Raw genomic sequence first — 24,652 nt, 5'->3', positions numbered from 1 at the left:
ACCACACTGCTTATGGGGAAGCTATAGAGATTCATGTCTAAAATCCTGAACTATCCCTTTAAGGTGTAAAAAGATTTCATTTTAAAGTTCTTGGAAGAAGCATTGATGATTAGTTTAGTTTTAGAAACACACCAATTACGCTGTAATCAACATATGTATGTGACATTCAATATCTAGTAAGAAATAATTCCTTACACAGACAATGTAGTGGTCAGGGCCATTAGCTTTTGTCCATGCTGGGAAGACTAGCACGTCTTTCATATCCGCATCCTCCTAAAATTGATTTTTAGACATTTTTGAAATAAGAAATTATGCCTTTTTATAGTTTTTACCTCCCACTCACTATATACACTCACCGGTAATGCTGTAACAATGTTTGGGGTTTCCTTCCAAGTAGGAACAACATAAAAGTTCTCTATGTATATATCTTTGCCCTATGGAAAAAGAAAGCAAGCAAAAATGTAGGTTGATTCAGACACATGTAAACTTTTTGACAGTTTACATTGTAATATTTTATATACACACAATATTCCGAGCCATTTCAATAATAAGCTGCATGCAGGCGTTTCCAATCTGAAAGAAATAATTAGTCACTCATTAGTGAATGTGTAAATACAAATATAGCTTTCCAAATGCAGACTGCTTACGTGGGATTCCATATCCCTCAGCAAACCCAAGCTCCAAAACTCCTCTCTAATGAGACACAATTTCCCCTCCTTGACAATAATTTCAGCTCCAGGCCGATTGACGTCCAGCACGTAATCAAGCTATAAAAAAAATGGTTAAATAGTCAAACAATAGTGCTCGACTGCAAATGCATGCACATTAAATTTCAACCATAATAATTTTACCAGGTTTTCTTGCACTGGATGCCAGTCCTTTCCCATGGCTTTACTGGTGAAAAATATTCCAACAGGGTTGTTGGTCCCAAAGCAGCGGCTTCTGGTGATGCAGTCTCGGTCACTGCAGGGATGGCAATGGTTGCTGTAATGGCTGGTGATGCAGTCTCAGTCACTGCAGGGATGGCAATGGTTGCTGTAATGGCTGGTGATGCAGTCTCAGTCACTGCAGGGATGGCAATGGTTGCTGTAATGGCTGGTGATGCAGTCTCGGTCACTGCAGGGATGGCAATGGTTGCTGTAATGGCTGGTGATGCAGTCTCAGTCACTGCAGGGATGGCAATGGTTGCTGGTGTTGCTGAGGGTATTAAAATGGTGTCTGGCACTGCTACTGAAAGTAAGGTAAAAAAAAAAAAACAATCAAGCTTAGAAATCATAAACTTTGTGTATGCTCTAAATTTCTAAGTTAGTGTGCCTGTTTGCTCTTAGTGAGCAAGTAATTTGTGTAGCTCCACCTGAGGGAGGGGACTGGACACAAGAATTTACTTACCTACTGACACATCCATGGATTCCTCAGATGTTATATGTTCTACAAAAACATAAATGAACAGATCAGTCCAATTCATAACAAAAGTGCACAAGTACAGTGAAAAATGACCCAAAACAGCCTGGCTGTGGACATTCATTAGAATGTTTGTCTGAAACTCCTTTTTCATGTGCTTAAGTCGTTCTTCATTTTTGCGAATATTGTAATGGTGAATTATGCTTCGCATGAGGAACACACGAGACGACGGCAAAGCCATGTTTAGGAAGTAGTTTTTTTTTATTTATTTTTTTTTGCAAATAACTGTTCCACGACTTGGCTGTTAACTTTTCCAGCCAGTTGCGGGACCAGGCGAAGCTTCCGCAGTGAATCTCGAGCGTCCTTTGTGTTGTCCTCATGGAACCGGTCCTACAGAACATAATGTTCTGCTGAACCAGTAATAGGGTGGCCATCAGGGTCAGGATTTTCCTTTTTGCACGTCAGCCAGGGTAGTGACACCTTTACGTTTCCAGCTTTGGCTTTCACTATGTTTTCTGCAGTTGGGTCCATTAACCTCCCTTCAAATGGTGTGAAGGGTATTGTTTGTGGTTGTCTTAGGTTAGTGTGGGTTGACAGTCCACGTGCAAAGTCGTAGATGACAATGTTCGGCATATGCTTCCATGAAAGAAGCATGTCCGCAAAATCACGTGGGCTCTCTGCTCGGATGTTGCATTTCAAACTGTAGGCAATGCCACACGGACACATAATCACAGTAGTGGTAGCTGCACAGAGGTGGGAGCAAAGGGCGGCATAACAGTAGGTGGCACAATGATAGATGGCACAGAGGTGGCAGCGAAGGCTGTGGTAGCTGGAACAGCAATGGCAGTAGCTTGTGCAACAGCAGTGGGTGTGATGTTACAGGCATCAGTGGCACTTGCTCTCTTAACGCTCTTACATTTGCAGGATCCAAAATGTGTAATGAAATCTGGCTTTCTTAAAATTGTTGACTGACAGTACAAGCAATGATAATGTTGCTGGGTTCGGCAGGGGCGACCGCATCGATGTACGGTGTACCCTGGAATACAACAGCATACGATTGCACTGTCACACACAGTCTTATGATCTTTCAAAAAGCAAAAAAAAAAAGATGTTTGCAAATGTTACCTTCATGTTGCACTGCTCTGTATGAAATATATGGGGGCACAGAATGGGCAGTGAAAATCACTGCACCATTTATGACATTTCTGGAAGTGAATTCCCCCTTTGAATTGTTATATCCATCTTTAAAAAAAAGAGAGAGTCAAACTCAAATTCAAATTTTAAGACCACCCCACAGAGCCCATACAGTCAAATTTCAGTCAATTCAAATTAAAACAAGGAACCCAAACAAAAGGCCAAATGACACATTCTAGCTCACATGTTAATACCATAGACTGGTTAATACATAGTAAAGGCATAGTAAATTTGATTATTAGGCAATTGTATGAGTTGTAAATGGCTGGCAACAACTTCATATCACAGTTAAATTAATATTGATTCATTTTAATACTTACGTTTTATAAGAACTAATTTAAGTAGTCTACATAAATTATATAAAGTAAAATTTTTACAATGGCTTGTCTACAAAAAGTCCAAGGTTAAAGGTTAACGTTAGCTATCAAAATATTTTCGGCGAAAAAACATACATTAACGGCTCAAATTTTGTTACAAACTATCTTTACAAATATTAAATGGACTGATATGTTGGTGTATCGATGAGCTATAAAGTAGTTTGATTAAAAAAGAAATCGAATGAGTATGATTCGCTGAATAAAATTGATGATACTCACGTTTCGGCTTAAGTTCTTCACATGTTTATCCGATCCAATTTGATAAGAGGCGCTGTCTCGAAAAAACGAGGGGTCTGAGAATATGGGACTCTGGGTGCGGGACTGTAGCTGCAGGCTCCGAGTCTAACTACTCGTTTTATGATGAACTGTGAAAAACAAAGGGCATTTTCATTGTTTCAGCAGAATAGATGTGTCAGGGCGTAGTCAGATCAGGTCAAGAAGATGTCTCACAGCAGGGCTGAGGATCTGGGATTACCTGAGGAAACAGATTAGCAGAGTTGTAAATACTTAGTGTAGTAAAATTATTGGTTCACGGTCAGGAATAAAATAAAAAAAAAGAGTAACTAGATGAGCCCAGATTAAAATGCATACAGTAATCACACCTTGTGTCAATATGAATAATAAAAGCATACCATTAGGGCTCAGCAGTAATTTGAAGAAGTGGTTATCCAACTTGGTATCAGCTTGTAGTTGCTGAAACTGAAAATAAGGTTGACATTTTTAGCAAATTTATGTCATGAGTAATTAATACACTAAACAAAAGGAAAAAAAGCTTTATTAGAGTAAACAAACAATTATATGCTGTTTGTTTTATTTGACAATTTAAAGAATTTGATTCTCAAATGTTATCTGCTAACATGTCCATCTCAATTCCTGGTAGACAAAATTTCAGAAGTGCAGCTGCTGTTGTTGGCAACCGTCACTGTTGAGCCCTGACTATTGCTTTATATATATGTGTGTGTGTGTGTGTGTGTGTGTGTGTGTGTGTGTGTGTGTGTGTGTGTGTGTGTGTGTGTGTGTATACATACATACATACATACAAGTTTGTTTTTCAAAATTGGGGCAATTTTTTACTTTTTGTCCCCCTTAGTTAGACACAGGTTGTAAAACCATAAAGTTGGAAGCATTACTACTACAATCCATGCAGTCATCACATTTTTCTGTTTTTCCCTTATCTTTCCATTTAAAATATATTAGATGAAGAAGCCGACACCACAAATACAAATGATAATACGCCAACAGAGGTTACAGTTCTCCGCTCAACCACAACAGAGGTTCTGGGTCATCTAAAAAGAGCACCACATCTCCTTCCAAGGCAGTGCATAATATGCAGAAGAGATACATATTTCACCCAAAAATATAACCGGAAGAGGGTAAAGGAGAATCCTCAAAAATGTGAAACACTGACAGCTGGTAAGCTGCTTCTTGCAGCGGAGTCACGCAGGAATGAAAATCTGCTACTACAAATACGTGGAATGGACCTTGTTGCCTCAGAAGCAATGTATCATTTCAGATGCTACAGAAACTACACTGTATTTCTGTACAAAACAGATGAACATGACTGCACAGGAAACAGCCAGTTTCAGACTGGATACAAGCATTTCTGTACAACAGTGGTGGAGGAAAGTTTGCTAAGAAAGCGGAAGGTGCTTAAGCTATCAAAGTTGAATGCACTGTTCAAGAAATGTGTCCATGAAACAGAGGGAATTGACATCTCCTTTTACAAATCTGGTTCCTTAAAAGTGAGACTAAAAAAGTCATATCCTTTTCCAAAGTTTCAAAAACTATCAAGGCATGACTTTGTCTATGTTGAGGATTTGACACCACACGAAATGGTCCAAGATGAAGTTGCCACAGCTGGATCATCTTTGTCATCAGCATCTTCATCCTCATCATCAGATGAAGACAACACAAGAAAAATTGAAACAGATGACACAAATGAGACCCGCCTCTTGTTCCATGCAGCCATGACACTGAAATATGCCATAGTTGAAAAGTGTAAGGCAACACGCAAACTCACATGGCCACCAACAGCACGCAACTTACGATATCAGCTGCATCAAATCTGGTCCCAGATAAGCTATTCAATTTCATTGCATGGACTACAGCCATGACAACAGATCCCTCTACTGACAATGAAAGAGTGAATGTTAGTGAAGAGGAGGCCGAGAAGATTGTGTTAATTGGCCAGGATGTTATTAAGCTAGGTCTTGGGCACTGTTTCCTCTAACTCACAGGTACTTGAACATGACACAGCTTTAGCACAGCTACAAATATTACGAGGTGACACTTACATCCCCCAAAACATACAAGTACAGTTGCAAGCAACTCTAGTTTGGGACAATAATGATTTTGGAGAGGAAACGTTGTCTGGTAAGGGGACTACACACTATACAAATGGCATAATAATTCAAAAAATTATTCCATGTAATGAACCTACCCCTGACCATCAGTGTTTACAGAAAACAAGAAAGAGGTCTCTTGATCCGCCCCCTACTAACCTTGAGACATACATCAGAGGGAAGAGAACAGGCCCAGAACATTTTGGAAAAGAAGTGGAACTAAATCGAGACACCCACATCCTTACCAGGAAATCATCACAAAAATTAGATGGTGCCTACTTCCTGATGAAGACTGCAGTCCATGGCAAAGTCCTTCCTTCCTGGACTGGTTTTAACACAGTGATCCGTGGAGATCCAATTCCACCACCAACCAACATATTGGGTATCTTCCAATGATTGATGCAAGTCCTACAGAATTGGGAACTGTAAAAACCATCCTTAAAGATCAACAGAAATTGCAGACAGACTCCAACTTCAGGAGATAGTTCTAGTCTTTGACCAAGCCATCTATGCCAAAGCTCAGGATATACGGTGGAAGAGTGAAACATACAAGGAAAGACTTACAATTAGAATGGGGGAGTTTCACACATGTATGGCTTTCCTGTCCTGTAGCCTATTGGCAAGCGATTTGGAGATGCTGGCTTACAAGACATTCTGATTGAGGCTGATGTTATTGCTGCTGGGTCTGTTGGGGGAGTTATAACAGGTCACCAATATAACAGAAGCATCCGAAGCCACAAGTTGATGTGTGAGGCACTACACAGGTTAAGCTGGCAAGCCTACCTTGAAACCCTTTCTCAAGACTGCCGTGAAGCTGCTTTAAAAGTTGCTGCTGACCTCCAAAGTGCCTTTCCTGAAGAAATATGTCCAGTAATTATTGAATCACAGGTGTTCAAAACAATCATTGAAGGCTATGACAAATTCAACAAACAACAAGAAAGCAAGACATACCAGTTTTGGAGTTACTACATTGAGCATCTGCTATCATTCATCAGGGCCACACGAGAGGCAAACTGGGGTCTGCATCTTTCCAGCATCCGGTTCATGCTGCTGTGGTTCTTTTCCTATGACAGAATCAATTACAGTAGATACCTATCAGCATACTGGCAGGAGATGAACATTCTAAAGGAAACTCATCCAAGAATCTACACACAGGTACAATCAGGTGACTTTGTGGCACAGAGGCAGCAGGCATATGCCTTTACAGGGTCTGCATGTGACCAGGTAATAGAACAGACAGCAAACAGGGACTCAAAGACCAAAGGTGGGCTTACAGGTTTTTAGTTGAACAAAGGTGCAGTCCACAGGTGGACACTGACACAGCACGAGAGAGCAGCCATCACAATGGAGGTCAAGGACATGGCTGGGCAGAACACGTCAACGAGACGGAGAACAGAATTGGATGAGAAAAGAAAGGAACAGGATGAAAAAGATGTTCAGAGCATTATGTCAACCATACATCACATGATGAACCCATTTGATCAAACACTGGAAAAAGAGCATCTTTACCATGTTACATCAGGTCAGGTAGCATCAGAAGCCATATCTACAGATCTGCTGAATGCAAAGGAAATAGGTGAGAAGGCATTTGTTGAATTCTTTCAGCAACGTCTCAACACAGATGAGGTTGAATTTCATGCACCATTGAAAAAAAAATGAAACTCAAGACATTTAAGGACACAGCTACCTCAAGTGTCACCAAAGTGAGAGGCTGGGAGATAGCCTTCAAAGCAGATAGAGATCTCTTCGCAAGGCTTATTGTGGTTGGAACAGTGAGGAAGATAGACATAGGGGAAATGCTGGTCTATAGTCTGGGGCCCTTGCCTGCAGCAATTGCAAATGTTGATGGCTCGATTGTAAAAACAGACAAAGCCAAATTAATGCACTTTCTAGAAGGGTCAGTAAATCCACCAGCCACAGTTGAAATCCCTGATGGCTCAATCTGGGTGTGTGATGCAATGGCACTAGTGCAAGCCATGAAACCCCAAAATACATTTGGAAGATTTGCCAACAATGTACTTATGTACCTGATCAATGCAGCCAAAGCAAGTAAATCAGAAGTTGTTCATTTTGTCCCTGATACCTACAAACAGATGAGCATAAAGAACGTGGAACGAGACAGACGAGCTACAAAAGGATGTAAGTTGACTAAAATATATTCAGCTGACCAGAAAACACCAAAACAATGGTCCAAGTTCTTGTCTTGTGGTGACAACAAGGAGCAACTGCAACAGTTTTTCTTTGAGTCGTGGTCTAAGTCTAGGATAGATCAAATTGAGGACATTACATTGGTAGTTGGACATGGCTCTGAGTGTCACATAATCAGAATAAACAACAGTGGCACAGACTTTGAGGTGTTACCACTGCCAGCACTGTCTACGATACAAGAGGAGGCAGACACTCGGCTGTTGCTTCACTGTGCGCATGCCTCACAGTACAGTACAAATATTGTGATCAACAGTCCTGACACTGATGTGTTTGTATTGGCCATTTCGTTCTGCAGGGAAATTGGAGCATTGTACAGCAAATACAGAGCCATCTAGGTGATAAAATATCAGATGCTCTGATTGGACTTCACTGTTTCACTGGCTGTGATACAGTAAGTGCTCTGTATGGCATTGGTAAAGTGAAGGCAATTAAAACACTGCTTTCTAATGAAGACCATTGTGCCACAATGAGTAGGTTGGGAACAGCTTTTCAACTGCCAGCAGATCTGTGTGAAGCTACAGAAGCATTTACCTGTGCACTCTATGACTTTAAAGACTGTAGGGATGTCAATTATGCAGGGTCTCAGCTGTTCAAGAGTGGAAAGTGCACAGACAGAAGTCTACCACCAAACAGGGATGCCTTGCATAACCACACCCAGCGGGTAAACTACCAGGCAGCCATATACAGAAGGTCCCTGAAGAGTCAGCCTGATGTTCCCCCACCAATGGCCCATGGTTGGAAGATTGAGGGAGACTTCTTTGGGATTGACTGGATGACACTTCCCCCAGCCCCTGTCGGCATCTTGGAGCTTGTGTACTGCTCCTGTAAAAAAACACAATGTGTCAAAGGGAGATGCACATTAGGTTAGGTTGTCTGTAGTTGATGTAATCGTATGTAGCTAGCTAATAACGTTACATGTTATCTCTTCCATAGCTATTAGATGATTTAGCTAGTAGATGTAAACTTATATGATACATGTTATCTTTTCCACTTTAATCTCTGTCTAGTAATCGTCTTTCATATCCTAATTTACGGCACTACAGCCTGATAGAATAACTGTTTACGTTAACGTTAACATGCAATGCTAAAATTACATCTAGCTAACGTTTACATGCTAACACGTTAGCTCTGTATCTCCTCAAAACAAATGTTTTCTTCTCTGTGAGCTGTATGTCATTTCTATCAAGTATAACGTTACCTGTAAATACAAACATAAAACGGAATAATGTTATATGTTAATGGTTTACAGAGTTCATGTACTAAGCTAACGTTATAAGACAGGTGTAAACAGCAGTATTTACCGGAGCCATTACACCTGGAATCTTGGATGCTGCTGTTAATGTTTCTCGACTTCGGATAGGATTCCTGCTGGAAAATGTTTGATTGTGTAGTTTTCGTTAGAGAAGATTTTATGGTGATTTCCCCAAGATTTTACAAAAATATGATCGACTTGACACTGCCAACAAACAGATATGTGTTCAGAAAAAAATTATTTAGTTTATGTGAAAAAAGCAGCTACTCTATCCTCGAGGATCTATCATTTCAAAAACTAAAGCAGATAGCAGCGTTCGGCCCACCGTCTAACTAGTTTTGTCACCTTGGTTACTGGTTAATTAGTTCCCACCTGTTTGTATTTTGTTCGTTATCTTGTCTATTTAAGCTCTTCAGTTCTTTCAGTTCATTATTTGGTGTTGTTTGTGTGTTTACACACTGTTACTGTTAAACGATTGCCATGGTTTTATGAAAACTGCAAAAAAAACTATAAAATAGCGAAAAGCAAAACTTTTTCCTAAGTCCAACAACAGTAAACATCATCAAATTAGAAATATTTTTTTTTCTACAAAAAAGTCTGGAATCTGATTCAGGGAATGATGGGGAAGAATTGTGGACCTCAAATTCAACACATCAAACGTCAAGATGAAATTATAACCACAAAACAAGAAATTGTTAATATCCTTGCAGAAACTTTTTTTTTTTTTTTTTTTTTTTTTACTTTTTATCGGCTCATTTGGAGTCATATAACCAACTTTTCTCCATGGAAGAACTGCTGAGGGCCACAGATCACACACAGCTGTTGATCCAGATAACTTTAACTATCAATTTTTAAAGAATTTTCCTTGAGTATCTGTGCTTGCTTTAGATAATTTTTAATTCCATCTCAATATCAGGAATGATTCCATCATCCTGGAAAGAAGCAGTGATAATCCCTATCCCAAAAGCAGGAAAGGTTCTCAGCAATCCATCCAATTATCGTCCAATAGCTTTAACAAGCTGTTTATGGAAAATTATGGAAAAGATGGTCAACAAACAACTTCTATGCTGAAGTCAAATTATCTTATAAGTGATGCTCAGTGTGGTTTTAGGAAAGGAAGAAGCACCATGGATCACCTCATTAGCCTTGAATTACATACGGGATGCATTTAAAAGGAAGGAACATGCGATTGCTGTTTTCTTTGATCTTGAGAAAGCTTATGACACAACTTGAAAGTATGGTATTAAAAGACCAAAGACTATTAAGAATATGACGCATTATTTAGCAAATAAAAGTTTTTTATTTATATATTTGTATATAGCTAAAAACAACACTGTTTCTTAGTTATTAGCAATCAACATAGTGATAAACATTTCTCAAAAAGTTCCCCCCAAAAAATACAAACAAATTTACTATTTACAAAGTATTGCACAGTTTGGCAGTGCTGTTCTGTTGATAGTTTGTCAATTAGCCGGTAGCTCGCTCACCCGGTACATATACAATCCCTATTGCAAAATAGTTATTTTGCATTGGACTAAATATGAAGTCACACTAGGAGGTTGTCATTCATACTAGCAGAGTGAAAGATGAAGTGTCCAGCACACATAGAGAAGAGTTTTACCACAGGTAAGGACAGTTTGTCAATTAGCCCACTCGTCCACCCGGTACATATACTCTCACAATCCCTATTGCAAAATAGTTATTCTGCTTTGGACTAAATATGAAGCCACACTAGGAGGTTGTTATGTGTATGATCCTCCATAAAGCTGTTCCTTTTAGGGAGGTAGCAGAAAGATACATCACAGTTGTGGCAATTCACAGGAGAATTCCGGCGGCACATCTTACATATGCGTCTACCTGCAGTGCTGTCGTTGGTGATGTGCACAGGACTGTGACACCCTCAAGAAGGACGAAGAGGAGTGTCAGGCACCTTGCTTTTGGTGGGAAGTCCTGCCAGCTCCACAATCAGTGTCTCCCGGAATGCTTTCTGAGACATTGGTTTCTGTTTTTTAGTCTTTGCCAAATCCTGGTGCAGAAGGAAAGCATTTACCACTGCGATGTCCACAAAGTGATAAAAGAATATCCGATACCACTTTTTGGTCTTGTGAAGGACGCTGTAGTATCCAATAAGCGCATCAGAGTGATCCACTCCCCCCATGTACCTGGAAACAGAAGTAAAAATGTGTACATTTAGTAAACCAAATAATTATAACATAAAATAAAATAAAGTAAAATAAAATAATATAATACTAACCTATTGTAGTCTTTCACAGCAACTGGAATGAAGACATCCATGAGTGACCAAGAACCGTCAATCCCTTTGACTCTTCTTTTCACAGTGTCACCAGTAAAGGCTTTGTGGAAGGCGGAGGCTACCAACACTTCCCTTGTGTCCTTCCACTACACAAACAACACGCTGTCATCCCTTATCCAGCGTATGGTGCCACGAGGTGCTTTCTTGGGCATCTTGTTCAAAGTTGTTTTGGGAAAGCCTTTTCTGATAGGTCTGATGGTACCACAAGCATAAATAATTTTGCTCAGGAGATCTTTGAAGAGGGTTGAACTAGTATAAAAGTTGTCAACAAATAACTTGTAACCAGTTCCCAACACCTTCTCATTTACCAGTGCCATGACTGCATCATAACTCATTCCATTCTCTGTGACTTTATTAGCTGCAGACTTGCCCTCGTATACAAAGAAGTCCCAAGTATAGCCGACAAGTGAATCAGCCAGTACATGTAGTTTATGTCCCCACCTGGTGGGTTTACTTTTCATGTACTGTTTGAGTCCAGATCTGGCTTTGGATGCCACCATCCTTTCGTCAACAGAAATGTGCTGATTGGGATGGAAATATGCCTTGCTTGCTACCCTGATGACATCATATATGGGCTTTATTTTGCAGAGTCGATCATAGGCTGGTGATCCCTTTTTCTTCTTGTTCTCTGCATCAGCTTTAGGATCACTCAGATGAATAGAGGTTGAAACGTGACTAAACTTCCTCCCTGACATTATTACAGATGGCAGGGGCAGACTGTAGAGTGCAGACTTCCTCCAGTAGTCCGGCAATCTTTCACCATTCCCATGTAAATAACAAGTGCCAGGTATGACATCATGTCTTTCATGGTTATTTCTTTCCATGGCTTGCCGTTGACCCTCTGGCGCATTGATCCATTTATGCATTTGGCAGACGCTTTTATACAAAGCGTCCATAGGCATTGGAGTTAGCCATTAGTGTCTGCAGCAACGAACTTGAAAAGAACAGCTGCAGCGGACTGTACGAAGCTGTTTTTATAAGCTTTGCTCCAACAGCGTGAAGAGGCCTAAAGATGATTTCAGGAGGTTCTGTGCTGTCCATGTTACTGCACCATCCTGTCCCTGAAGTGCTGGGTGAATCATCTGAATTACCATCACTATTGAATAACAAACAGGAAAAGAAATTTAGATATATACACATTTTATTTTCAAAATCAAATGATCATTCACATACAACGAAATACCTCCATACCCACTCTATTGCTACTATTATTGAACATTTACACCACCAGCTAATAATGCAGACTGCAATCAGACAATAATGATGCTCTAAAATATCATTTTCTTTTCTCAAGAGATATGCTCATCACATTATTTGCTTACCACAAAGTGCTGGGCTGTTTCTGTCTTCCTTTCTGTCCTCTTGAACTTCTGGAGGCAGCTGAAGATGTTGCAGCCACGCAGGGACGCTTTGCCTGTTGTCCAGAGGCCTCTGGTGCCCAGTCATCATCTGAAGTTTCATCACTGTTGAATTACACAAAAAGGATTAGGAACACACCTAACACAACTGATTATCTTACACACAGAAAATGACCCATATTATTGCATTTTCTCCTCTGAAGAGTTTTGTTTGAACTTCGTCTTGCGATCTACATACATAACAGTAGCCTACTTAGCTACATAAAATAATATGCTCAATTGTTGTACAGGGTTTCTTCTAATACAGCACTTGAATAACAATGGCATTTCACGGTACTTCAAAGTACTTCAAAGCCGCAATAGTGCAGAAAATCAAAACTAAAAAGCAATGTAACAAAAACGTTTAGACATTTACCGATCTAAAACTGGATCGAGACCTTCCAAAAACATAGCCTCCTCTTCAGAGTCGACGCTGGATACAGCACTCTCTTCTGAATATTCCACATTTTCTTCATCACTGCTTCGTTGAAGTTCTTACAATGCAGCTGCAGGAGAAAATAACTTCTGTCCCCGACGTGAATGCATTGCAGCAGTCGAAATGGCGAATGTAAACGGAGCGAGCGCTAGAGAGCAGGTGTAGCAGGAGTCAGGACAACTTCTGTGCGTCACGATGAGCGTGTGTGCGTAAATTTCCAGGAAGCAAATGGTTGCGCAATCAAAGTTGCAATGTAATATACGCGAGATTATGCAAATCCACACATGGGCGTATTCGTTATAGCATAGGCTTCACATTGGATGACAACTCAAGAGTTTCCCATTGCTATTGGTTTATTTTTTTACCACACATATTAGCCTATGCGTAATCATACGTCACCAAAAGCGCCTGTCATCTTGGAGTGACTGGTTGTCCATGCGAAGGACCAGCACGCTCCTTTGAAGGCTCCAACGGCGGCAGCGTTTGTGAGGCGTGAGGGACCCACGAAGAAGCATGTCTCAATCTTAACGCTGCCATAGTCATATTCCCGCTATGGGAACATGAACTATTCACAAAGGCTGCATCAGCGTGCTGAATGCCCAAACACGAGAGGCAGCTATTGTGGCCGTCTGCTGGCGCTAGGGAATGACCGCATCCAGAAACGCAGTGTCACGCCTTTGTTGCTCTTGTGTGAAGAATGTGTGTTTTTTGTTGTTGTTTTTTTACCCTCACACAGTGCTGAGTCACCCAGGGAATGGCCTCAGTGTACAGCAGTGCTGTCACTCTCACGGGGAACGCCCACTGAACTGACACAATAGAAATGTTGATGCTATAATAACAGCAGTTGTTTGAGCTATAAGCTCGCAGTCACTCGCTGATCGCGCCGTGACAGCAACACTGTAGTGGAGAGATGAAGAGTCTTCAACGCAGTTTTGGTAGTCAAAAACAAACAGGAAGCTCGGCTCTGAAGTGAAAGACAAAGGTGCGTGCGCCCACTTCTTGTTTATACCCGTGCTGCGGGGCTCGTGACGCGATTCACGCACGCTAACGTTCATTGGCTCGTTCTGTAGACACTCGAAGATGGTAGGGTTCCCTCAATTGATCCCAATTACGTTACACGCTAGGGATTATACCAATTTAAAGGAATAATAATAATTAAAGGTTAATAATGAAAACAACTACCCGCATGGAGTCACTTAAGGACTTCTGAACCTTCGCCTTGAACTCTGTCAATCTTTGGCTGTCATCCTCGGCTCTGATCAGGTATATGTTTAAGAGGTTAAATGTGATGGGGTAAATGTTGGAAACTGACACGTTCTTTTTCTATTGACATGATGGTGGTTGGACATTTTAAGGTTTCCAACACTGGCGCAATCTCTGCAATCTTCTGCCAGTATTCATCTCGGATCTCGAGGGTTCTGGTTACTTGCAGCTTTGTTACCGTTCGGTTAGACAGAACAGCCCACCTATGTTGAAGAAGTCTTCCAAACACATCACACCCTGAGTTTCATCTTGTTTTGCACGATTGTATGTAGAGGTGTTGTGGTTGAAGAAGTGTCTGACAAGCTGCCCAGCTGTAACGATAACCTGATGCACAAACACATTAAAACTGTCATTAACCAGCTCTGCAGTGTATGCGCAAAACAGTCCCATTGCACCCATCCGGGAGAGTTTGCTGCCACACTGTTCATGCATTATCGTAAACACATGCAGACACTTTCCCAGTAAGTCCCCAAGTCTCCACCGCATCAATTCATTTAGCTGTGAGGTTGTCAGCTGTGTTTTGGCCTGGCAAACTTTGTGTTAGTAGGACAGCTGATTTAACATTCCAGTCCTTGTTGATACACCCACTTCAGAAGTCTCTACTAATGAGTTGAATCTGGAGTGTTTGATTAGGGAGGCATACAAAATGTGCACTAGATGTGTAGTTATCTTATTTGCCAATGATATGGTTATGACAGCTGACAACCAAGTTTCTTAGTTTATTTTCTGTCCTTAATCTGCATTTTTATGTATAGTACAGTGTTGCATCCAAGGATGTATTTAATCTGTTATTGTTGTTTATACAAGGAGTGTATATTTCTTTCTCTTTCTCTGTCTTTGCTTTCTTGATAGGTAAATTACTACCACCTGTGCTCATTCATTGATCTGAGTGCTGGCAACGCACTAATTGGTGCGTGTATTGAGGATTTCCCAGAGCCATGGAGAGAGAGAGTTGCGACACTCCCATAGACCTCCGTTGTAAATAATGGCGGCGCTTTTAACCGTCTACTTCCGGGATATGAAGATCGGAATAGTTCCAAACACTGTCATGTGGGCGTTGGACACCATTCACTTACATTGCTGCGCGTCGAGTTGTTCCAGAGTTAAGTTGCCGAAATATCGACCTCTTTTGAATTGTCAACTGTCTATATTGTATCAGAGGCCCTTTGCGATGCTTATACTGGTCTTCATTTGTACATGCACAGCGTAATTATTTATATTTTATGTTGGTTGTTTCAACCAATTTTCAAGCACTGCCTGCTAGCGCGACTTCGTCAGCTAAGAGTTCGGTAATGAATCGCTACCACCTTTATAGCAACTTTTATTTAATTTAATTTTTTGGGATATACTAACTTTTCATTATGTTATTATTGTCTTGAGTGAAGCGGCTTGTGAGAACAATGCTGGACCTTTAGGATTGTTATGGCCATCACCAGTCCTGTCTGTTTCATGGATCACCTGCCCCTGGTTTTTGTTTTTCTTGTTCACACACACACAAGCACACATTTTTGTTGTCTGTCATTGTTTAATAAAAAATATTTTATTTGAAAACCTTCATTTGTATCAGCCATGCTTAAATTCGTTTTTAATCTGTTATAGTTTGGATAATGTGTATGGCCTTAATCTTAAAATAATATTCTTAGTCTTAACATGATCATGTTTCACGTTGTGGTCCTGGGGGTGGCCACTTTCATCAGAAGAAGTGAGCTAGCTTCTAAGCGAATTCTGAACGGACCGCCACGGCAGACCTCTTTGCGTGATCACGAAGGTAGGCTAATGGCTGAATCAAAATTTATAAGCAAAATCACGGGAATCAATAGCCTAATAAAGCAAAATCACGGGAATCAATAGCCTAATACAGCCCAGTTGTGCTAAAATAAATATCATGAGACGTCCATCATCAGATGAATGATATGGAAAAGTTAAGTTAGAGCCGCTAAAGCCAGTGCTACCCATGCGAACATGAACACTAAGCTTTTCCCTCCAAAAATATAGCCTAAAACTTCTCCAAATGCAAAACTGACATTAACAAAATGCAATAACAGCTGAAAAAGTACTTGGGTGTGTGTTTTATTTTATATTTACCGTTCAATAATGCAATCGCTGCTGTCTGTCCCATAGAAGAACATGACAGCCAGCGTACGTTTTGGAACTATTGGGGCTTACATGAACCATGTGACAGCCATAGCGGCGACATCAAAGAGTGTCGCAACTCTCTCTCTCTATGGCTCTGGGATTTCCCTATAAAGCAGCTGAGATAGCGTGGAGGAAAGAGAGAGACAAACTCGGTGTTGAGGTCGTTCCACTCTCCAGTCCCAGACGAGCTGGTGCTCGTTGCGCTCTTTGTTGTTGGGTTACAATGTGTGCATCATAACGTTCAGCTGAGTTAATGACATTAATGATAAGTTAAAACTTGTGGGTAACGTAGGGTGGAGGATACCTATATCTTTTCTCCTGTTTAATGGATAGTTAGGGAGTGAGGGAAGATATATGTTGTTTATTTTTCTTTATTTTATGTATAGGTAAGTAAATGTTATCCCCTTAATTTAGAGGTATTTTGGTTTTCTTTTGTTTGGGTCCTCCTCCTGAGGTAATGTTTTTGTTTGTATTTTTGGTTTATTTGTAATGTTTTATTTAATATTTTCTTGGTTACTTTTGAACCCCTGCTTAACGTAAAAATAAAAGGCAGACATGCCATCTTTGAAACCCTAATGTTTGGTTGTTTTTGACTCTGGGGCTGGAGTGTTGAAGATCTCAAGGTCTCTCCACATATTTATTGGTCGTCGTTCACTATTTACCCCTAGATTAAAAGAGGAAGATGTAACAATAGTAACATGTATTTTATAGTGTCCTTGAAAACTAAAAATTGATGCTGGAAAAAGTGCTTGAAAGTCCTGAAAGATTGCAGACAACTCCTCTTTCAGTAGACTGATTTCAGTAGGCTTCGATACCTTGAGTTGGTTTTTATGTCTGCTGTTTTGTGCCATTAAACTCATGTTAATTTGTATTTGTCTGTTTTCGCTTTAGACTTGATGCTGCTGAAAGAGGAGAGTCAAGAACCGAATGGAATGGAAGAGAAAGATCAGTATGAGAAACATCATGATTACATGACTGGAAAGAAATCCACAATGATGGAAAAGACTTGCTCACGAAAAAGAGCTCAAAAGACCAAACCTAACAGTTATTTCACTTGCCGTCAATGTGGAAAAAATTTCAGTCAAAAACGAAACCTGGAAGTCCACATGAGAGTTCATACTGGAGAGAAGCCTTTCACATGCCAACAGTGTGGAAAGAGTTTTACTCAAATACAAAGCCTTAATGTCCACATGCGAATTCACACTGGAGAGATCAGTTTTCCCTGCCAACAGTGTGGAAAGAGTTTCACTCAAAAACAAAACCTTAATGTCCACATCAGAATTCACACTGGAGACAGCCGTTTCACCTGTCAACAGTGTGGAAAGAGTTTTACTCAAAAACAAAACCTTAAAGCCCATATGAGAATTCACACTGGAGAAAAGCCTTATACTTGCTCTCATTGTGGACAGAGTTTTGCACATAAAAACACCCTTAATTCCCACATGAGAATTCACACTGGAGAAAAGCTTTTCATATGTGATCAATGTGGAAAGCGCTTCACAACTGTTGTAAATCTTAGGTATCACATTATCATTCACAGTGGAGAGAAACCGTTAATTGGAAAAAAAACGTTCACATGTGATCAGTGTGGAAAGAGTTTCACACGTAAAGTAACCCTTAATTGCCACATGAGGATTCACTCAGGAGAGAACAGTTTTATATGTCATCACTGTGGAAAGAATTTCAGTCATAAAAGTAGCCTCAACACTCACATGAGACTTCACACTGGAGAGAAATGTTTCATCTGTAAACTGTGTGGCAAGAGTTTTTCACAAAAAGGAAATCTTAAGGCTCACACAAGTACTTGCACAGGAACGAAGCGGTTCACGTGTTAAAAATGCCACAATGTAACTGAATGATTATACATAAAATAACCAAAAAATGAATGAAATAAGAACACAGCATTCTTTGCATCATTTTTAGTGAGAGAATGCATTGGTAATGTCTTTAGTCTGGACTTGAATATGGCCACTGTTGGGGCTCATCTGGTGACATCTGGAAGTTTGTTAGAGTTGCAAGTGCCTCACCACTGATCCTGACTCACTGCTAATTGCATGATGGGGACTACTTCCAGATAGAATTTGCCCATTGCAAAATGCATCCTGAGAGCTAAGAGATAACAAACCCAATGTTTGCTCAAATCTTAGGGAAGGGATGCGGCTGCCTCTCTATCTAGTACGAACAATGTAACAGGAAGGCACTGCAATCCACCAACATACCTATCATTATTCATGCCAACCCCTACCTCCCCTTTGTGGTGGAAGTGGATGTCACCACCTCAGGCATTGGAGCAGTGTCGTCTCAGCAGCAGAAGAATCTGTCCACGTACCATCCATGCGCCTACTTCATAAAGCTTAGCAGAACTACGACATTGGTGACTGTGAGCTTCTTGCTATCAAGCTGGCACCAGAAGTGTGGAGCAACTGGCTGGAAGTCCTAGTGATCACGGACCATCGCAACCTAGAATACCTTCACAACACCAAATGGCTGAACCCTCTTCCAGGCCCAGTTGGGCATTGTTCTTCTTGTGATTCAACTTTACTGTATCCCATCGTTGGTCCAAGAACACTACTTGTCAAGGTTACACTCCTGACGCTGCCAGCTATACGTCACTCACACTTAGTAGAGTTCTAATCAAGCTTACCTATTCCCCTTCATCATGGACACTCACCCAGCACAGACACACAGTAAGCGTCTGGTCTCTCCATTGTATTACCCTGTAAAACTGTACAAGTAAGACAAAAGAAAGACTCTTCAGGACCAATTTGAGACTTTCAGTGTATTGTTTATCTGGATGTTCATATCCTTCATGTGTCCTCGTCTTTGCTCTTACTCTCTGCAAGATCACAACTGTGTTACTTCCAGTTAAATATCCTCTTCATTGTCTGTTGTATTCCACCAGTACCTGATGAGTTGTGTGCAGTACAGCTGTGGCAAATATATTGTCAGTGACAATTTTGTTTCACAAAAGTTGCTGCTTCAGTATTTGTATATTATATGTTTCACATGTTTCTATGGTATACTGTAAAACAATGATGAGCATTTCATAACCTTTAAAGGCTTTATTAGCAAAAACATTGTCGTCGCTCCTCCTTTTATGATTCCACTCCTCTATGAGAGATACGAGACCGGTGCGTCTCACAGGTGTCGCTCGTTAGCAATCACGCCACCGGCCTCACGCCATTCTCCCATGGCCCTCAGCCTCGTCCTGCTCGCCACAGTTGGATATCAGCTTCTGGGCCAAATCCTGACTAATGCCTATCCATTTTTGCCTTATTAGTGCTCAGATCACAATTTGTGGGCTTCTGCTTGACCAATCGCCTTTTAACCCTCTGGGGTCTGAGGTGTTTTCTGGGCCCTAGAGGTGTTCTGACATGCTCTGACATTTGTGCTTATTTCTGTTACTTGTGACATTTTCATGGCTAAAGTCTGATTACACTGTATTCAGCACAAACTCTGCTACAATAATGTCAGCAGCATCTATGTAAAAGTTTGTAGTCTTGAGATAACGACGTGTATGTGTGGGTTGTGAAAAAAACATTAAATAAATTGTGACTGAAATAAGGCCATGAAACCCATACTGATTATTTCTTCACAAGACTTTTGAAAATTGTATCATGTAGCCTATAATATTTGTTTCAAAACTATGTGAAAATCATCCTGACTGCTCATTCAGATAAAACAATATATTGATTTATAATTTGTAAGACATGTTTTGTGTAAGAAAGCTTTATGCGAGGAGGTGTGAAACATCATGAATATTGATGTATTTCACACCTCAGAAAGACAAAGACCCTCCCACAATGTCCCTATTAGGAGCTATCAGGCCCTATCATTCTGAGCAACCTTGCACAAAGAATGAGGAGATTTAAAAAATAATGGCTTTTTGATTGTTTGGATTTATTTACAAAACAACATAATCCAAAGATACACAACAAATGACAAAAAAGCACATTATCGAACACACTGATCTAAAGACAGAGACTTGAACAGTCACACACCTGTGTGCCATTCCTGAAACATAGTACATACCTGTAATTTCCAAGGTGTTTGATTTTTCACTTTACCATGTTCATTAACAGAGACTCATGTTGAAGTCAGCAGGACTCATCGGTGGCATCTGGTCCCTGTAAAAAACAAAACAAAAACAAAAAACAGCTGTGAACATGCTGATATCAAGAGAAACTATAGGGCTGCACGATTTTGGGAATACATTTTAGATTTTTCTGGTTAAAATTGCGATTTATAATTTACAAAATACACATATACAGTGGGGAGAACAAGTATTTGATACACTGCTGATTTTGCAGGTTTTCCTACTTACAAAGCATATAGAAGTCTGTAATTTTTATCAATGGTACTCTTCAACTGTGAGTGACGGAATCTAAAACAAAAATCCAGAAAATCACCAATAACCAAAAGCATCCCCAAAGAATGATGTTTCCACCTCCATGCTTCATGGTTGGATGGTGTTCTTGGGTTTGTACCCATCCTTCTTCTTCCTCCAAACACGGCGAGTTGAGTTTAGACCAAAAAGCTCTATTTTTGTCTCATCAGACCACATGACCTTCTCCCATTCCTCCTCTGGATCATCCAGATGGTCATTGGCAAACTTCAGACGGGCCTGGACATGCGCTGGCTTGAGCAGGGGGACCTTGCTTGTGCTGCAGGATTTTAATCCATGATGGCGTAGTGTGTTACTAATGGTTTTCTTTGAGACTGTGGTCCCAGCTCTCTTCAGGTCATTGATCAGGTCCTGCCGTGTAGTTCTGGGCTGATCTCTTACCTTCCTCATGATCATTGATGCCCCACGAGGTGAGATCTTGCATGGTGCCCCAGACCGAGGGAGACTGACCGTCATCTTGAACTTCTTCCATTTTCTAATAATTGCGCCAACAGTTGTTGCCTTCTCACCAAGCTGCTTGCCTATTGTCCTGTAGCCCATCCCAGCCTTGTGCAGTCTACAATTTTATCCCTGATGTCCTTACACAGCTCTCTGGTCTTGGCCATTGTGGAGAGGTTGGAGTCTGATTGATTGAGTGTGTGGACAGGTCTTTTATACAGGTAACGAGTTCAAACAGGTACAGTTAATACAGGTAATGAGTGGAGAACAGGAGGGCTTCTTAAAGAAAAACAAACAGGTCTGTGAGAGCCGGAATTCTTACTGGTTGGTAGGTGATCAAATACTTATGTCATGCAATAAAATGCAAATTAATTATTTAAAAATCATACAATGTGATTTTCTGGATTTTTGTTTTAGATTACGTCACTCACAGTTGAAGAGTATCTATGATAAAAATTACAGACTTCTACATGCTTTGTAAGTAGGAAAACCTGCAAAATCGGCAGTGTATCAAATACTTGTTCTCCCCACTGTACATATATATAAATTAGTGCTGGGCAATGATTAAAATTTTTAATCGCGATTAATCGCATTGTTACGCGCAAAATTTAATAATGAATTCTAAAGTAGTGTATTGCACACTTTTGATCTAAATGTACTGCTATATACACAAAAGTGCAATAACATGTGGTTTGCAAAAACTTTAAACAAATAGCCTAATGTGCTTTTTACTAGCAGTATTCCCTTTACACAGTAGCAATAAAATATTTCTTGTAAATCTCAACTTAAACATTAATGTAATCAAATCAAATATTAAACCAAAGCTATTTGCCACTGCCAGGGCATTACCTTTTATCTAGCTTGTTAAAACAAGTTACCATCAGAGTCCTGTTTTTTGGGGGTTTTCTGACCAGGTATCAACAGGTATCTTTCATCAGGGAGCAGCAGAAACAGTCTGTGTTCAGTAGCAAGTTTCCCTGTTAGAGTAAGGTGAAGTGGTCGAGCACAAGGTGCAGCGACAAGCGGGTGCATTCCCGTGAAACTGTCGCGGTTGTGCTCAGTTGGGCTCACACGCCCGCCCGCTGCCGAAGTTGAATTGTCTTGAACTTTTTGTACATGACGCGCAGCACAATTAATTGGAAGAGAGACTGATCCTCGCTGTTTGTGAGTTTCCTGAATCTAAATAGTTATCAGGACATCAACAGGAGGGAATTCACATGGCAGAGCATCCCCGTTAAACTAAACGCAGGCCTATCAGGTAAAGTTATGTATAATTTTAATTCAAGTTAAAAAGGCTGCAGCTGCGCACTGAAGCCGTTGCTATGGTTTCTATCAATAGAGCGCCTGCCGTTCACTCGTGGAGCGCTGTCTCCCGTTCACTCATGGAGCGCTGTCTCCCTTTCTGTTCACCTGAGAGAACCTGCCGAAGCCTTCCTCCACTGCTTGTTTGGGAGGGTTATTTGCTGGCTGACCAACATCCCACCCCTCCTGTGACCCATGGTTGGACTGTAGGCCTATGTGTATTCAGAGCCAGTGAGCAACGGACTTTCAAAATAATAATAAAAAAAAATCTGCGTTAACGTGCCATACAAAAATTGTCGGCGTTAATTAATAAATGCGTTAACGCGATAAAAACGCGTTAACGTGCCCAGCCCTAATATATATATATATATATATATATATATATATATATATATATATATATATATATATATATATATAAATAAATGAACACCAGGGTTGTTGTGCCTTGTAGGCATATATGCTATGTGCAGTGCTGCATACAATAATAATAACAATAGCCTATAGCAGGCGGCCTATAAATCATTAAAAAGGAACACTTCAGTAACACTACACTAGAGAAAAATAATTGATTATCATATGTTACTTCAAATGTTTCCATTTGTTATGACGTTATGAAATGAGATTTGAATAAAATTATGAAGCTTAAAGCCCATGTTGCAGGTTTTAAAAAAAATTTTTATTAATATAACCTTGTATGAAAATACCATATGAAAAGTAAATGCAGGATTAAAAATTGTTTTGCAAGACATAAGGGCACAAATTTAATAGAAAACGTGACCGTTTCCTTGACCGTGTTGAAAAAACGCTTTTTTTCACCATCGCGTCATATGACGCCACATGAGGTAGTCGTTTGCCGGCTCTGCGTTCGCTCAGTGCAGAGATAGGTTGGTATTCAGTTGGAGCGGTCATGATTCAGTGTGTTTTCGGTGCTTATTGTATTTCAATTAATCATCGTCGTGGTAAATGATTGTGAATTATGGCCTGTCAGGACATCGAGTCCACAGGTTTCCGAATAAGAAAAAGGACGGTGCGATCTTCCGTGCCTGTGTGCGTTTTGTGCAGGGTAAGAGACGGGACTTCACTTCTGCTTTTGCTTTGAATAACGCGGTAGTGTGTAGCGTTCACTATAGACCGAATGATTATAATCCCGGCGATATGTGGACACTGTCCCAGCTCCTTCATTGGGTCGCCCGGTGACGGTCCGCGGCCCGTCAGCATGTGGTTCGGCCGCCGGCGGGAAACATGATGCTCACGGATCCGTAAGAGATCACATATTGTACATCTGTTTTACAAAATGTGCCTTGTCTTAATTTAATTCATTAACATATCCTACATAAACTTGTAATGCATTTATGTGTTTGTTATTAGTCTGCAGCCAACACTTATTATTATTATTATAAATATAGTATATTATGTTCTATAATTCATTTTCAATCTGTACAAACCAACTTTAATGTTTGTGTTGGCTGTTTCTACATATAACGTTTTTATACAGTAAGACAGTTGTGATTGTGATAATTTTTTGTATTCATCGTCACCAAATGGGTCAATTCAAAGCCTTTATAAAGTCCCTCTTCCTCTGGAAACTGTCTCCTAATGGCTGACACACACAACACATGCAGGTAAGGGTCTAAAAACTAGCTTTGCTATTGCCTGATACATGATGATAATAGTACAGTATTGTGATCTGAGCATAGTGTTATACATATCGTCAGGCTAACGTGAATACATCTATAAGCTAACACTGTTCTCTTGCCCTGTTCTCCTCACACCACAACTCACCGTTGTTCTGTCTAACCCTGGCCTGTCCTGCTCACTTGGCTTCATATCAGGCTCATAATTATATGATATCATCATATATATCAATTATATGAATTATATATATCATACGAGTAAACATTTAGGCTACAATTCCCCCAGCTTTCCGAGCTGTCATTGCGATCCATTGCTTTCCTATTGTTTACTTTGACCGCTCTACCTCATGTTGCGTCACTTCCGGTTCGGCGGTTTTCAAATGCGGAAGTAAAATTTTCTCACAAAAACGACTCCAGAAGCCTAAATAGCGTTTTATAAGTATATGTTTATATTTAAATCTAGTTCCTACATTATTTTTCTATACATTGGCTTACTGGGTATTCTAACCTGCAACATGGGCTTTAAAGGGTTAGTTCACCCAAAAATGAA

The 24,652-nt window shown here is 40.3% G+C and overlaps 3 protein-coding genes across 7 annotated transcripts in view; 2 read left to right on the top strand and 1 right to left on the bottom strand.

Moving 5' to 3' along the window:
• Positions 1-22,826, top strand: part of LOC309503434 (uncharacterized protein) — a 124,552-nt gene extending 101,726 nt beyond the window's left edge. For 3 of the 5 annotated variants that reach the window (XM_082176266.1, XM_082176265.1, XM_082176264.1), the window contains exon 3: positions 17,212-22,826. In XM_082176266.1, coding sequence (XP_082032392.1) covers positions 17,212-18,155 — 944 coding nt within the window. In that variant the 3' untranslated portion in view covers positions 18,156-22,826. Of the gene's footprint in view, positions 1-4,169; positions 11,941-11,986; positions 12,103-17,211 lie in introns of those variants that run through there. The other 2 variants (XR_014207642.1, XM_082176267.1) reach the window with 2 other exon arrangements.
• The window catches only part of LOC309502539 (uncharacterized protein), a 187,265-nt gene that overhangs the window by 52,926 nt on the left and 109,687 nt on the right, over positions 1-24,652 (top strand). The window lies entirely within an intron of this gene.
• Positions 11,968-12,897, bottom strand: LOC309502538 (uncharacterized protein; the record flags this gene model as incomplete). Its single annotated transcript, XM_082174942.1, has 3 exons — positions 12,862-12,897; positions 12,411-12,551; positions 11,968-12,184 (listed from the first exon to the last, which is right to left on the bottom strand). Exons 1-3 carry the CDS (start codon positions 12,894-12,896, stop codon positions 11,968-11,970), a joined length of 393 nt encoding a protein of 130 aa, XP_082031068.1. The 5' UTR covers position 12,897.

The sequence above is a fragment of the Leuciscus leuciscus genome (genome assembly GCF_965113295.1).
Source record: "Leuciscus leuciscus genome assembly, chromosome: 7".
In the NCBI taxonomy this organism is placed as follows: domain Eukaryota; kingdom Metazoa; phylum Chordata; class Actinopteri; order Cypriniformes; family Leuciscidae; genus Leuciscus; species Leuciscus leuciscus.
Note: the sequence above shows the minus strand (reverse complement) of the source record. Positions and strands in the feature narration are given on the sequence as shown.